The sequence below is a fragment of the Bombus vosnesenskii genome, unplaced genomic scaffold (genome assembly GCF_011952255.1).
Source record: "Bombus vosnesenskii isolate JDL3184/JDL3185 unplaced genomic scaffold, Bvos_JDL3184-5_v1.1 scf7180000014540, whole genome shotgun sequence".
Taxonomy (NCBI): domain Eukaryota; kingdom Metazoa; phylum Arthropoda; class Insecta; order Hymenoptera; family Apidae; genus Bombus; species Bombus vosnesenskii.
The window spans coordinates 317,146-332,890 of record NW_022883508.1 but is presented as its reverse complement, the minus strand read 5'-3'; the positions used below and the strand labels follow the sequence as shown (position 1 = coordinate 332,890).

Here is a 15,745-nt window from a genome sequence, read left to right as displayed (position 1 = left end):
CTACCCAATAACCATCAACTTTTTCATCGTGAATCACACCATATAATAATTATTCGTCTCGCGTACTTAGAAACTTCGTCGCGCAGGCGTTTCCTTACTTACCATTCCTTGCTTTACATCGGGAAAGATTTCAAAGATTTAACTTGTACGGCAAAGTTCGTGGAATGTAATCAAACCGAAATTCCTTGTCAAATAGCTTCGTGTACTCTCCAATCCCGATGCTCAAAGACTTTCTATAGAAACCAATGATTTTAAAGCATGTTGCACAAGGTGGATCAGTGGAATATATGGTGACTCGCAGCGAAAAAAATTGCACGCGGTCGACGAATCGTCAAGAGCTAGAGATTTCTATCGGCTGACGTAACAATGACGGTCGAACATTCGTGTCCAATGGATATGCATTCGATATGCATGCAGTAGTAAACTCTACTTGTCGGTATTCTGCGATGCACTTCATTGTCGATATAGCTGTTCTACAGAGCTTGTTATCCGCAGTGAAAATCCACCCGAATTTTCACACCGAAATTATTTACGAGAGAAGATCGAGCATTGCAATTATTTCGTGCATTGCAAGAAACTGGATGATGTATTCAGTACGATATAGTATAAGCGGTATAGATCGAAGATTATCGTATATTGGAGATGCAGTCACGAGAAGTACTTTCTCAAAAGTCTTTGAGTCGAACCTCATTTAATGACATCGAGGTTACGTAAGATGGGCGTAGAATTTCCAGATCGAAACTCGTTAAACTGTACCGCACGCGTAAAGACTCTTCTCATCGATCGAATCGTATCAGGACAAGGAGGAGCGAGGATCTTTTAAAATCGAAAGATTGCTAAGGAAACGATTCGAAAGTAATTATATGGTCGACTAGCTTTCTTGCCTCGATCACAGTGCGCGTTGTCCCAAGGGAGGAATCGACGTACGAAATTCATTTAATAATCGGCCTGATAACGCGAAAAGCACCATGAGCAATTTCCTCGATTTACTTTCCAATCGATAGTAGGTATCGCTGTTCACTTCGAGATTAAAGGTACGTACACTACCATTCATAACTGCTAGCCATTTGTGGAAAGCGGCGCGACTAGGAAATTATTGAAACTTCTAAGAATTATTATATTTCCTTGCTTTTAAAACTTTGCACAAAAGTAGATAAAAATTGTAGAACTTTAAGATGAATGCAAAATATACAGGGTGGTTGATAACTGGTGGTACAAGCGGAAAGGGGGTGATTCTACGCGAAAAAAGAAGTCGAAAATATAGAATAAAACTTTTTCGTTTGAGGCTTTGTTTTCGCGAAAATCGACTTTGAATTTTCGCTCGGTACGCGTGCACTTTATCACGTCTCGTTATAACGGATCTCACTGTAGATTTTTAAAAAAATTTAAAAAAAATTTAAAAAAATAAAAAAAATTTTTATTCGATATTTTCGACTTCTTTTTTCACGTAGAATCACCCCCTTTCCGCTTGTACCACCAGTTACCAACCACCCTGTATATAGTAATTCTACACTCATTATGTTCTTCTTACAAGCACATTTTTTACATATTTTCTTCTTTTTGTTGAGAATTACTTTGCACAAATGCAAAGACGTGATCGATTAATCTTCGCTAATTTAAATTGATTACGGCAAAGTCTTAGTTATTCAGGTCCCGTTTAATCGAAGTTCCATCTTTTCCGAGGTACTTTGAACTTTACCATAACTTCATTTTTTCCGAAGGTTTAACTTAAAAAGTACGAAAGTGTAAATAGTCAGGTACTGGTAAGACGGTTAATCAGTCAATTAGTTAATTAAACTTAGATACATCAACATTGTTAAATTATAAAAATGTTTTCTAATATTTTATTGCACTAGGTAACAGCCATCATTCTTTCCGTATTATTTGAATTTTCAATTATCTGAGATAAGCGGTCCACATCACGTCGGGTAATCGCAACTCTACTGCGTCGCTTCTTACATAAAGCCAGGAAATGTTCGAATACCTCCTTTATGACAGAGGGAGTACATGCATATGTATACCTCCATACGCAGAGCCGATATAAGAGCAAGTTTGATAGTATCTCCATAAATAAACGCGTCCTGTATAGTCCAGCCGGGCGGAGTTGAGCTTTTATTGGAAAATTGAAACCTTTCGCTGCGCAGAAATTTATTGGCTGGAATATCGTCGCGTTCTAACGCTGTTAATTTGTTCCGTGCACCATATGGAACCGTATAGAACAACGTACATCTACATACATGATATCGTATCGAGAGTGTAGCCAAAGTTATACTAAATGAAGTTTTTGCTCGGTGGTCGCGCAATGTGCAATTGTGTAACCGTCGAAGAATATTTAACATCGAAGGACGCATCCAACGTCGAACCGCAATTTTCCAAACCTAACTATGACGTTTTGAATACATTCGTATTGACTGCACGTTCTGTTCCAACTGTGTGCGGTCAGGCCTATTAAGTACTAGAACGCAAATCGGACGAATGTAATTGTAACGAACGGAATTCGTTGGCGCGCTATTAGCGCCCGTTGCATAATTGAGATTCTCCAATCTTGACAAAGTGGTCCTTGGTCGGAACTCGACCGGAATATATCTACTTACTTGTGCCATTGATTCAGCGTAATCGCTGAAACTACATCGGACGGTAATCAAATCTGTTCGGAGTAAAGTAATTTCGAAGCGATTTCATTCATCGCGCGTTAGGATCTATGGAGCGGTCGCGCGCAGCTCGTCACAAAACTATCGATTAGCGATGTATCGATTGATTTGGGAAGACCAGTAAAGCGGAAGGAAGGACGACAAAACGGAAAACTCTCGTCTCCAAGTGGTCTCGACTCGATCGAAAGACGAATGCGAAGCAGAGTTTAGAACGATGGGTGTTCGACTAACTTTGGTCGAGTACGCGAAACAAAAGTTGAAGGGTTAAAGTTTGCCATGCATTCAGGGCGATAGCATCCTAGACAGGCAAGCCATTTCTACGACCACGACAGCGAACAACTTCGCTACCACGAAAAGCCGGCGAAAGGTAAATTTGTTGGGCCGGAGAGCAATCAACGATCGAGTTTATCCAAATGAATCGATGGACATTCAGAGGGTCAGGGAAAGTATCACTATGCAGCATCGATAAATGAATGAACGTTTAAACAACGAGAAAGGAATGGAGGAGAGATAAAAGAATGAAAGGAATGAAGGAATGAAGGAATGAAGGAAGGAAGGAAGGAAGAATAGCAAGTAAAGAATCCAAAGCGGTTAATGCGATTCGAGCGGATTTTCTTTGAAGTCTTTCCAAGTAGATCCAACGCAAAGGAGATTACTCGGGTGGAATGACATTACGTGCAAACGCGTTAAAATTCTCCATTGCTCTGTGTAAACGTCTTGGCTTGATTTTTTCGATCGTTCGACCCTGCCAAGAATGTATATCGATTTCATCTAGCTCGCAAAGAAAATAGAAGCGATGGAATTTCGAATGCAACCAAAATTAAAATTAATTATTTATATCGCGGATATTTGTTTTTCCAGCATGCACGAAAACTTCACAACGATAGACACTCGTTCACTCGCTCAGGTTGCCTGTTCTCGTCGCTGCAATTGTACTCGCGCGCCTACTAATTACATTAGAATTATGATAGTCGAACACGCTTCACAGGTAATGGAGAGTGCTCGACTACCGTGAAACGCGAATTCAACGTTGATTAACCGGAAAGCAGCATTGTTTCAACAATCATATCATAGGGTTGGTAAAGGATGCTGCGGCAATCCTGGCTGTCGCTTCATCAATCGGTGGGATATGTTATTTACCGCGTCGATTTAAAGCTTCGCCATATGGTAAATATCGTCGTACCGATATGTCGCAAGAACGTGTCGCAGTAAAATATCCTTTGCCTGTCAAATGGATAAAAAACAGCGAGAAAGAAGCGAGAAAGACAGGAGACAAGCTTCGTATCTGTCTTAAAATTGTACCGCGACGGAAAGGAGCGAAACAATTTATAATGGATCGATAGCGATTCGCTTCCTTTCTTGTAGCCACCATCGAAGATTATCTTATCCGTTTGAAGTCCACGATATCATCAATCTTCTCCGTCGCGCGAGGAAGACGACGGATACCCTCCCTTCCTGCGCTTTAGCATGGATTTTCTTGGATAGCATTGGTTCCGCGGTGCACTCGGTAAAAGTAAAAATAAAGGAAGACCAGATTTCCTTCCGTTGCTCCAGTAATTCGTCGTCCTATCGTTCGAACGCGTTCTGCCGTTAGTCGACGAAATAGAAACGTCCGTCAATGTCGAGACGTTTAAATTACATTTGAATTTATCATCCTCGTTCAGAACGCGTGTTGGATGAAAGCGAACCAGCTCCCGACCGCTAAGAGAGAATCGATGATAAACGCCAAGCGTTACGATTCTCTCTTTCGATTCTTTCTTTCGAGGTGGAAAAAGACTGTTTATACAAACGGAGGTCGAAATAATAACGAAGATAATCGAATAACTCGGTAATCACGAGTGAAAGGACATTGAACTTCGGCCCAGAATTTCGAATTGCGCTCACCATTGGTAAACTTCCGAAAGCCTGCCGGTATGGCGCGTTTCAGACGACAGAGTGCATTTGACATAATTCCCGAAGTTTGACGGGCAGCAAGAAGCAAGAGGCGAGAATTTATGCGTCGCTTGCTAAATTTAATCCGGTTTCGGCCGCCTCGATCTACGCGGCAACTTATTTCAATAACAATGTACCGTGGTTAAACCAAAATCCATAATGCCGCGACGCCGTCAGGATCATCGTAGAATAATCGGGAACGTGATCGTTCAATCGCAATTTGCCAAGAAAAATTTTAAAGAATTTCAAAGTAGGATAATTTGACGAATCGTCGAACGCGCGTACGTTTCGCTTCGAAAATATTAAACGATTCGCCGACAGCCGGCTAAGCTTCGCGAAACTTGAAACAACGAGAACGTGATTTTGTTGAGCGAATAGGTTGAGCGTAAGAAATTGGTTTAAACGTACCATTGTGCGACGCATTCTGCGTGAATGCACGCAGTTGAATGCTAGACCCTGAAATTCCATTTGCCTCGTGTCGACGATTTCTTTTCGCGATATATTTTTTCAGTTATGTGTAGTGAACTCGGAAAAAGACAATATATTCTATTCATTTACCAAATGTATAGTAGTCATATATCTCGAGGAACTTCCGATTGTTATTGCATTATCTTTTTTTCGAGCACCGTGTAATTGGGTTTTATTCGTGCAAAATAGATTTTTACGTAAGGCACAATGGCTCGTTGAGATGATGAAACCGATTTCTCCATACACGCCAAGTAGGAGGCGGGCAAGCTATAAAATATGAATCGCGATCCGATATCCGTTAGATATAAAATCACGGACGAAGTTTTCCCGACGTTTGAACATTGACAATTTTTCATAAGAAAGTTCCAATTTGAACATCCACGTTAATTGACGCGAGAGATACGTCCTCGGAGTACGGAGCAACGATAGAGCAAGATAAAACGCAGAAAAGCTGGTAGACATAGAAAACGTGCTTCTATACGAGCCGCAAAGCTGGAATCCTCTTTTCTTTCGTACGCCTTTCTTCTTTGGAAAACTCGAGCCAGCTACGATGCAGGCTCGATTTTTCATCGGATCGGAGGTTGAACGGCAAAGGTCTGCTGACGGATTTTAGAAGCAAACGAGCTGCATAAAAGAGAAGACATTCGCACCTGCCGTTAACCTTAAAAAATCCATTTCATCGTGCTCGTTATGTCGATCTAGGTCGTTCATTTTCTACAGGGCACATCTCCAGTTTCCTAATCGTGATAGGCGACGCTTGCCGTTAACTTCCCCACCTTCCGTTACAAGGGTTCCGTTTCAACGAAAAATTTTAACGAACGAGTCCGAAGTTCGTGGAGATGGGTTTAATCGAATTCGAAACATCTCTTTGCTTACGTCTCGATTCGTATCGAACCCTGTGATATCGAATGGAAATTCTGCCAGGGAAAAATAATCAAATTCCATCCGAATCGATCTGAAAAACATCTTATTTATCGCTTGGCTGATAATGTATCACAGGCTTGATTAACAAGAACGGAGAAAACATGAACATCAAAGCGAGAAAACGATAAATATCGGCGTGAAATACGCTCAAGAAACGTAATCGTGATCGAAGAATTATGGGTGTGAACGAATATAACGAAAATCCAGTGGGATTTGTAAACGTACGGTATTAGGAGGAATAGAGCACTGAGCTGAACCGAAGTTGAAAAAAATGAAAGTCGAGACCTATTCAGAATTTATACGAAGAACAGAGAAGGGCTTTACGCTGGAAATAGCTCTTGGCTATTTAGCCGACTAAACTCGTATATACCTCAGGCTGATTCCCTCGCCTCTCTCATCGTTCCAGCATCGTCTATGTTTCTCTTTCTTCCGTTCTTCTTTCCGTCTCATTCGTTCTTTCTCGCCTGTTCACTTTGCACGTTTCGCGATTCGCGACGTTCCACCGTCGCGAGTTGACGTTTCGTTAAGGATCGCCCGGCACTTTGCGTTTCTTTCGCCTTCCTTTCTGCCTCGTTAATAAAAAGAAAGGAAAAAGGAAGGGAGCGAAAATGATGAACAAGAAAGGAGGATTCAGGAATTCGCATTGTCTCCTCCGGTGATAAACGATATTTCTTTTGAAGATGATCTAGATGAAACAAACTTTTTCCTCCGCTTTGTTTTTTTTTCCGTGAACATTCGCAGAAAGTTGATAAAAAACATCGGAGCGTGGGCGATACGTTTTTAATTGGAATCGTCGCATTATTATTTCAGGCGTTGCCGAAATATTGGACAGCTTTTGTCCTGCAACTGTGTTCTAGCCTCGAAAATCGCGCCAAGGAAACGAGCCTTCCACCCGATGACAATGGCGTGTCCTTCGATATTTTTACGAGCTTAATTTGAGAAACCTGGAGGTCGCGTAATTTCTTGTCCCCGAGATTTTTATACGCCGTTTAACTTTCGCGAGTCAACGAGCGTAACATATGTCCGCTGTCATGTCACTGTTACTTTAGAATATTCCATGTGAATTATTACGCGAAGCAACGAACCAATTATACATATCGAGCCTCGGATTAATTATTTATCGCATGCTGGACGAAACGTAATGAAAAACTAATTTTACGCGACACTCGACTGGCTTTTATTTTTTCGTGATAGTTGATTCGTTCCAATTGAATCTGTGTTCTACGCCTCTGTCGATTTCATATCGAACGAGGAAGATACTCGAAAAGTGGAGCGAACGATCTTTCGCGCGGTTAAACTCGTAATGTTCTTCCGATTCAGGGGAGAAATCCTTCCAATTCTTCTAATTTTCATCTCATTGTTTACCAAAGATAATAATTGGTGTTCGTGCTTTGACGAGTGAACGCACGAAAGTGGAGCAATCGCAACGATTTTATTATAGAGAATACCGAATCCTGTGTCTTTAATTATTACTTGATCGTTCGGTGTTTCGAAAATATGCTCGATCGGGCACGATCGCGTTGCGGAACTCGATAAATTACAAGCAAATTCGTTGCTCACCTGGCTGACCTTTGACTTATCGTTAGATATAAGCAGAATAACCTCGAACACCTACGTAAATACATTAATAATTCACAATTCTATTTGAAGTTTCGGTCAACGAATAACGACCACTTTGATAAAATCGGTCACTCCATGTTTCGTGAAAACATGTTTAACCGCTCGTGCGTTGAAAACTCGTGGTCATATTCTCCAATGTAATCTGTACGTATCTATGTTCGTATGCAAGAGTTTCCACATAAAATTTGGCACTGTTACAAATTCTACGCACTGGTGGAAATTGTATACAATATTTTTGTGGTACAGAAAGGTAAAGAAGTAATACCAATGCGACTATACGTTATCTTAAGTTAATGTAATACAATATGTACTGTATCGTACGGCGACACCGATATCCGGCAATGCAATCTGACAGTACAATCTGGTCATGCAATCTGGCCACGCTGCTTGACCAGTAACTCGACAGTATCAGTCGTAGATATATCGTTCGTCGAAGATAATCTATGAACGATAACGGCTGAAATCTCACTTCCGTCTTTGAATTAGAAATTGATTTCGATTTTGATTTTAATTTGCGTAACAGCCGATATTGGACAGAATTTTTTGTTTGTCATCCCTATCTGTAATCTTTTATCGTGTTTAAGGAGACATCGACAAGTAAAGCATGTTCTAACGCTGTTGGAACAAACAAACGCATATCAAGAATTACTTAGCATAAATAACGAGAGCGCTGCTTTCTCATTTTTTTCTGAATATTTAACCCATTTGAAGTTTTTCCCTCAGATAAAATAATTTTGAACATTCGTCTGTATTCTAGTTGCCAGTCATCAGAAATCTCAAGAGAAGCAAGGATAATTAATTTCGGTATCGAGGTATTAAAGCTCTCGGTTAGTTGGCAAACTCGGCTTTTTAAATTTAATTAAAAATCCATGATTATTTCTTATTATTGGTTATTTAATTTTAATTTCGTATTTATATTTCAAAAAGATCATAAAGGTAGGAGAAATCTCCCGTTTTCCATTTTCTATCGTTCTTTGAATCGTGTAAAGTAAATAGCAAAACTTTTACTGCTTCCCCATTCCTTTGTCGACTATAAGCAAATAATATCGCGCGACTGTTACGATGAAACTCGAATCAACGTAACTCAACTTCCTCTCAAAATGAAGAAAATACTTCAACGAACAGAAACTAGATCCAGACAGAAACGAACGAACAGGAGCTATTTTCATAAAAATTTTGCATCGAGGCATTGTCACGATTTTTATGTTCATAGGAAAAAGTAATTTCCAAGTACCGTCGATGTATGCAACACAAAAGAATATGAAGAAATATCTGCCGTCAGAATTGAAAACGAGATCTGCGAATATTCTCAGGTTTTCTCGCGTGACACTCAAACTGAACATTTCGTTGAAGTTGGTGACACGCATACGAGCACACGCTTCCTCAAAGTAGCGAAAAAAAGAAGGGAATGCGTTGGAAATGCCTACACCTGGGGCTTCGAATTTCATTGGGACTTTCAACTTTCCATCCCACTAATTGGCTTTCTCAGTGAATACACGTGAAATTCTCCCGTTTCCCGAGCTACCCGAGCTCTTCCCCTCGCCCACCGTACAGAAGGCACAAAGTTTTCGTTCGCTCTTATTTAGTGCGATCGGCTCTCTGGCTTTTTATCCTCCGCTCTGTCTACCCTTTTGCTCTCTGCCCTGTGCATCCTCGCTACCCAAAATACATCATAAACGCGCAACTTTTTACAGATTCCGGAAATCCGCATAATCACTTTGCAGCGACTAAATTTCTCTTTGTTTCTATTTCCAGTGGATTGCCGAACTTTTTGATTCTAAAAGCGTTACGAAACGACGAATGTTCGTTATGGATAAAACAAAGAATACGTCACCGCATTTTTACGAGCTCGCTATTTGCCATTTAGTAAGAAAATACACACGCGATTTCCATTTTACGGTGTATGCGACAACTCGATTGAGTTATAAATATATAACACCCAGATGAACGAGAGTTTGTTTGAGTTTTAAAAATACGACGGTTTACACGCATTTAATGCAAACAGAGAATAGTTGGTTCGATCAGTTGCGAGATTTTCGATAAAATGGCGAGTTCCGTGAATAACACAGCTGCGTTCATTTCCAGAGCAGCAAACTTATAATGAAATTTTGGCTTTGATAGCTTGTACAATAGATTGGCCTGCTTCGTAAACTAGTCGGTGGATTTCCATGCGATTCGAATCAATATGATATCAAAGATGTCTCTCTCTTTCCGTGGTATACCGTTCTAGATAAAGAAATCGTTTATTCTAAAAACCGAGAGGCTCTCAATTACGCTTTCGTTTTGCCTATTCATTCGATGAATCTCACTTCAGATTTCAACGACGTTAATAACCGGTCTATCGGCTACGTCAAAAGGAACCCAAAACTATCCCAATATTTATGAATGGAAAAACATTAGTGTATCTTATTCTGATTCTAGCAAATATGAGATTCGAGATAATAGAATCGATCGATTTTCTCTCCCTTTGAGCAAATTGGAATTTTTCTGCTACAAAAAGTACCAATGCCGTTCAAATAATTCGTTTCTATCTGCACGAAACGCCGCGCTTCTCTTCGTTCGATAGGAAAGAATAGAAGGAAGATGAAAATGTTTTACAATCTCTATCCTATCGACTGAAGCTGAAGATAACAATTTTGCAGGTTCGTAAGAGTTTACGGATCGATAAATCTGGTGTACTTTTCCACGTGCGTCGAGAACGCAAAGATCGCTATGCGCTTTTGTTTCTTTTTTCTCTCTCGACCACGAGAAAGCAGGCTCCCATTGTTCGTTGTCGTTCCCTGGTGATCCCGTTTTTTCGGTAATGCTGAGCTCGCGACTCGCGACGCAGCCTCAGCATGGCCTACAGCCAACGCATGAACAGCCAAGGCGTTGTGTTTCACACAGTTAAGATCGATCACCATTTGGATCCCTTTGTTCAACGACAATATACATAATGAATTCTGCTCGTTAATCTTTATCGATATTTTTCGATAGATAATAATAATAAATTTGGTGAATTTGACGAATCTTCGATTTATGTTATCATTGTGAATCGTTGATTCCGCTCTCGAAACACACACGAGATTAGGATTTCATTTTTTAATGAAACATGTCACGTTTTCCTTCGTGGATACGTATACCTGCTTCATTTGCAACGAATAAAGGATCGATCAGCGCGACGCTATCAATTAAATACACGTCCTTGCATAGAAACGAAGTTTAAGTTTCGTAGGTTTAATTAATTCGAGCAGCTCGAACGCCTTGAAACGAGTTCACTGGGCCACCAGTTAATGTATGCCGATCCACAAGGAATCGGTAATTCCCTACGTAGACCGACGCGACGGCTCCGGTATGCTGTTTGTGGTACCCAAATGCAATATACCAGAGCGTATCTGTCGCATACACGTGCTGTATCTCTCGCTTCCGTGTACCCATCAGCCGGCTACCTTGGTAAATGCGGTTAGGAAGAGATCGAAACTGCTGTCGTTCGAAACGTAATTGCCAGCAACCTGGCGTTCACGCGTCAATTATTACCCGATGCGTTCAATTTCACTGTGTGCATACGTATATCCATATCCTTTTGTCGCTAGACTATGCTTCTCTGTTCTCCTTTCTAATATCTGCCGGCTACATACCATGTTTGTTCTCGTTCGCGCTCGTCCTCGTCCTCGCTCTCAACCTCACGCGAGTAGCTTGTCTTCGAGTATCCTCGACGGAGAAACGGGAAGCTTCACTTTGACACACGGGATTTGTTACACCGAGCTGTTCCTGACGTTACTCGGGCATCGTCGTAAAATATACGCGAGCACGTTCATACTATGCAAATGAGATTGCTATATGCTATCCCGAAAATAAAAATAGAGGGCAGTGAGAGACACGAGCCGAATAGGGCTAGGTGTATAGACCAAGGTAAAAGAACACCGGGGTGGTAGTAATTCAAACCTATCTGTGTATCATATACATACGAGTTATGTATATTCCTCTCTCTGTACATAAAGGCTAGCCGAATCGCGATCAAAAGCTGTTTAACCAGCAAAAACAGAACGCTTGATGTTTGGTCGAATTTTATTCAATTTTATTCCAGTGCAACGCCGCCGTTGGCGTAAAAGCGTTCTTCGATATGATGCACAGCGGACCGCACAAGGTGATGCTATTCGGAGCAGCTTGCACGCACGTCACAGATCCCATCGCTAAAGCATCGAAGCATTGGCGTCTCACACAGGTAAGTTAAAAACTTTGATGAGCTCTAATTTTCTAGCATTACGTGACATTTGCTGAATCTTATAGCGAATTTTTGGCGAATCTGTTGATCGATCTTTCGATGAATCTTCTGATGAATGGTCAACTTGTTGGTCAATCTACTTTCTGAATGTTTGTTCGGAATTAAACAAGTTTAACTATAGTTTCGTTAGCTGTTGAAGTGAATACTTGTATTTCCTATTGAATATCTTTGAATATCGAATATCTTTTGTAAACAGCCATGTTGATATCTTCGCAAAGATGTATTTGTGGTAGTGAGGGTGAACGTGCGAGAATAGAAAGTTTAGATTACTAAGGAGTTCCCACTACCAAGGTCTGGGATGTCCAGTGTGCAATTCAAGTTACCAGACTTCACAAGGGTGTAACTTATAACACTCAACCTCGAGAATTCTGATCTTTGTTCGAGAGAAGAGTGTCTGCATCGCATCGATCGTTGTCTCTGACACCCTTTGTCAGAACTTTAACGAACCGAATTCCTGACGAGTTATTGCGAATTCCTACGCTCCTGTCTCACCTTAATTATCCTTGTTGAATCTTCTTTGTTGCAGCTTAGCTACGCAGACACGCACCCGATGTTTACGAGCAATAGCTTTCCAAATTTCTTTAGGGTGGTGCCTTCCGAGAACGCGTTCAACGCTCCCCGCGTGGCGCTTTTAATGCATTTCAATTGGACCCGGGTCGGTACCATTTATCAAAACGAACCGAGATACGCTCTGGTGAGTATTTAAAATTTTACGAAAATATAATAGAACGTAATACACGCGCTACCGGACACGGTCAACATTTCGTCAAACCCGCGCCACCGCGAAACCTCACCAACGAATCCTTCAAACTTCCGCGCTTCTTTCGTATCTCTCGTACCTTCGCATCTTCCCGATTGTTGCATCCACTGTGAACAATTACTATTTACCTATGCTTACAATTTCACCTGAATCGTTAACAATCATAACGATTGATATTCGTAACCAAAAAAAAAAAAGGTTGAGCTATCATTTTATTTGCTGAAAACGCAACAAGCCTCGCTCATCTCTTCCAACTTGAGCATCTCGATATTACGACGATATAAAATATAAAATTATAGTGTGATATTGGATATACGGTATCGTATACCAGCGAGAAACTTTTTATTTGTATTTACAGGCACACAATCGGCTGCTCACAGATCTGGATGGCTACAGTATGGAAGTAGTGGAGTCGCAAAGCTTCGCCACCGAGGTGACCACGGCGCTCGAGAAGCTGAAAGAGAAAGATGTTAGAATAATTTTAGGAAATTTTAACGAAGCGTGGGCTAGACGAATATTCTGCGAAGCGTATAGGTACGCGAACCTATATAATTACAAAATTATTTATTGAATATCACGAGTAGACTATGGATAGTTATGCAAATTAATATCTTTGTGAATACAATTCAATAAATGGAACTTTCTTGGCAAAAAAGCGTATTCGCACATCACGATATTAAATTTCGTGTCGCTTCATATGTCTACGCAAATTTGATGCTATTACAATGAAATGCAGAACCTTATAAAAAAATTTCATTGTGTACCAATACTTCTTGTAGTCACTAAAAACGAAGACTTTACATTAGATATTTTATTCAATTTTGCGTGTAATGTAAATATGCATTTTTGCACCTTAAAGTTTCATAAACTGTCTCAGATTGATCCCTGAATTCACCGAAGCATATTGCGTTTGCAGATTTGGCATGTTTGGGAGAAAATATCAATGGGTGATCATGGGAACGTATGCTAATGACTGGTGGATGCATTCTGGAGGCGGATGCAATTATACTAATCTTGTGGAAGCTCTGCAGGGTGCTATATTAACTGACCTGCTGCCGATCAAAACGGAGGAGCAAGAGACCGTAGCTGGAATCGTAAGTACCAGTAATACCAGTAGAAATTCAATCGCGTGCTGTCAACGTTCTTCTTGATTTTCTTTAGACAACCGAGCAGTATCAGTTCGAGTATGACTCGAGACGAGGCGGGGAGTATTCCAGATTCCACGGATATACGTACGATGGTATATGGGCGGTTGCTCTAGCTATAGAACGCGTGGCAGGCAAGATAACACATCACCGTCGCAATCAGACCATGTCGGATTTCAGATACAGGGACGAATTTTGGGAAGAACTTTTTCTCGAAGCTCTGAAAAACACCAGCTTCGAAGGTGTCACGGTCAGTATGAAGCCACGATTATTCAAATTAGGTCCTCTGTAAGTCTATCTAATCTCTATTTAAAGTATCGTGTGTGCATAATTTTCCAGGGACTCGTGCGTTTCTATGATAACGAAAGGAGAGCGTATATTCTGTTGAAACAGTTTCAAAGTGAGTATGAGACGCGACGATGTCGCTAACTTGAGAGATTCGTGTGCGTTTTCTTCTATCACAGGAGACAGAGAGGTAAAGGTCGGCGAATTCAATGGCATGACAGGGGTTCTGAATCTGTCCAAGGGCGAACCCTTGGTCTGGGGAGGAAAATCACCACCAAAAGATCGAACGCTTCACATCATCGAGCAATCGACCGTAAATATTACGATCTACGCCCTGCTCGCTTCCGCGGCTAGCGTGGGTATCACCATGGCGGCCATTTTTCTCGCCATCAATATCAAATATAGAAATCAAAGGTGATTATGCGATAAAGGGATAGTTCCTTCGTTTCTCTTCTTTCTCGCGAACTTCATCGTGGGCTCGTTCTGCTCGTCTTTTTGACATGAATCGAATCGAAGAGCACGGAATTAAGATGCACGGGTAAAAGGACGATCGTGTTCTTTCAAACGAGAAAAATCGTACCGTTGGTTGTTTTTTTTTTAACTCTTCTTTTTACCCGTACAGTCGCGATATTCTGTTTCCCTTCTCATGTCCGACGTTCGATCATCTTCGACGTTTCAGATACATAAAAATGTCATCGCCGCATTTAAACAACCTCATTATCGTCGGATGCATGCTGACCTACAGCAGTGTAATTTTCCTTGGGTTAGATTCGCAGCTGTCCAGCGTAACGGCATTTCCCTACATTTGCACCGCCAGAGCATGGCTATTGATGGCTGGCTTTTCCTTGGCCTTTGGTTCCATGTTCTCGAAAACATGGCGAGTACACTCGATATTCACCGACGTTAAATTGAATAAGAAGGTGAGTCGATCGGTTCGTAGTCTGCGTTTTTCATCTTCACGCTACGCGTGTGATCGCAATGTCCCTTACGTTTTTCCTTTAGGTGATAAAGGATTACCAGCTGTTCATGGTGGTTGGTGTATTATTGGTTATCGATTTGGGGATTATGACGACCTGGCAGGTTGCAGATCCATTTTACCGAGAAACGAAACAAATGGAGCCTTATGTAAGCGCAACAATATCTATCCAATATACAGAGGTGAAAATATGGTGCATAAAAAAGTACGAATAGCGTGAATTACTTCTTCCGTTTCAGCCTCATCCTTCAAGCGAAGACATCATCATAATACCAGAAAATGAATACTGTCAAAGTAATCGAATGACCATTTACTTAGGATGTATCTATGCATACAAAGGTGTCTTGATGGTAGGTAAATGCTTACCGAACGATCCATTCGAGAGACAGCGCCGGCATGATTACAAATTTTTCTCAAGTAATAGAAAGAAAAATTAATAGCGAAACGAAGGATGTTACACAACACAATTTTTTATCTTGTAGATATTTGGCGCTTTTTTGGCATGGGAAACCAGGCATGTTAGTATTCCGGCGTTAAACGACAGCAAATATGTCGGAATGAGTGTATACAATGTTGTGATCATGTGTGTTACCGGAGCAGCTATAAGCTTCGTGTTGGCTGACAAACAAGACGCCATGTTCATTATGTTGGCGATATTCATAATATTCTGCAGCACCGCTACTCTATGCTTGGTTTTCGTACCAAAGGTATTTTTTAAAA

At 41.0% G+C, this 15,745-nt stretch overlaps 1 protein-coding gene across 2 annotated transcripts in view; it reads left to right on the top strand.

Moving 5' to 3' along the window:
* Nucleotides 1–15,745, top strand: part of LOC117240077 (gamma-aminobutyric acid type B receptor subunit 2) — an 85,138-nt gene that overhangs the window by 64,484 nt on the left and 4,909 nt on the right. For both annotated transcript variants that reach the window (XM_033505933.1, XM_033505934.1), the window contains 11 exons: nt 11,662–11,799; nt 12,386–12,553; nt 12,978–13,153; nt 13,536–13,713; nt 13,781–14,014; nt 14,104–14,164; nt 14,229–14,463; nt 14,729–14,969; nt 15,052–15,174; nt 15,265–15,375; nt 15,508–15,732. In XM_033505933.1, coding sequence (XP_033361824.1) covers nt 11,662–11,799; nt 12,386–12,553; nt 12,978–13,153; nt 13,536–13,713; nt 13,781–14,014; nt 14,104–14,164; nt 14,229–14,463; nt 14,729–14,969; nt 15,052–15,174; nt 15,265–15,375; nt 15,508–15,732 — 1,890 coding nt within the window. The remainder of the gene's footprint in view (nt 1–11,661; nt 11,800–12,385; nt 12,554–12,977; nt 13,154–13,535; nt 13,714–13,780; nt 14,015–14,103; nt 14,165–14,228; nt 14,464–14,728; nt 14,970–15,051; nt 15,175–15,264; nt 15,376–15,507; nt 15,733–15,745) is intronic.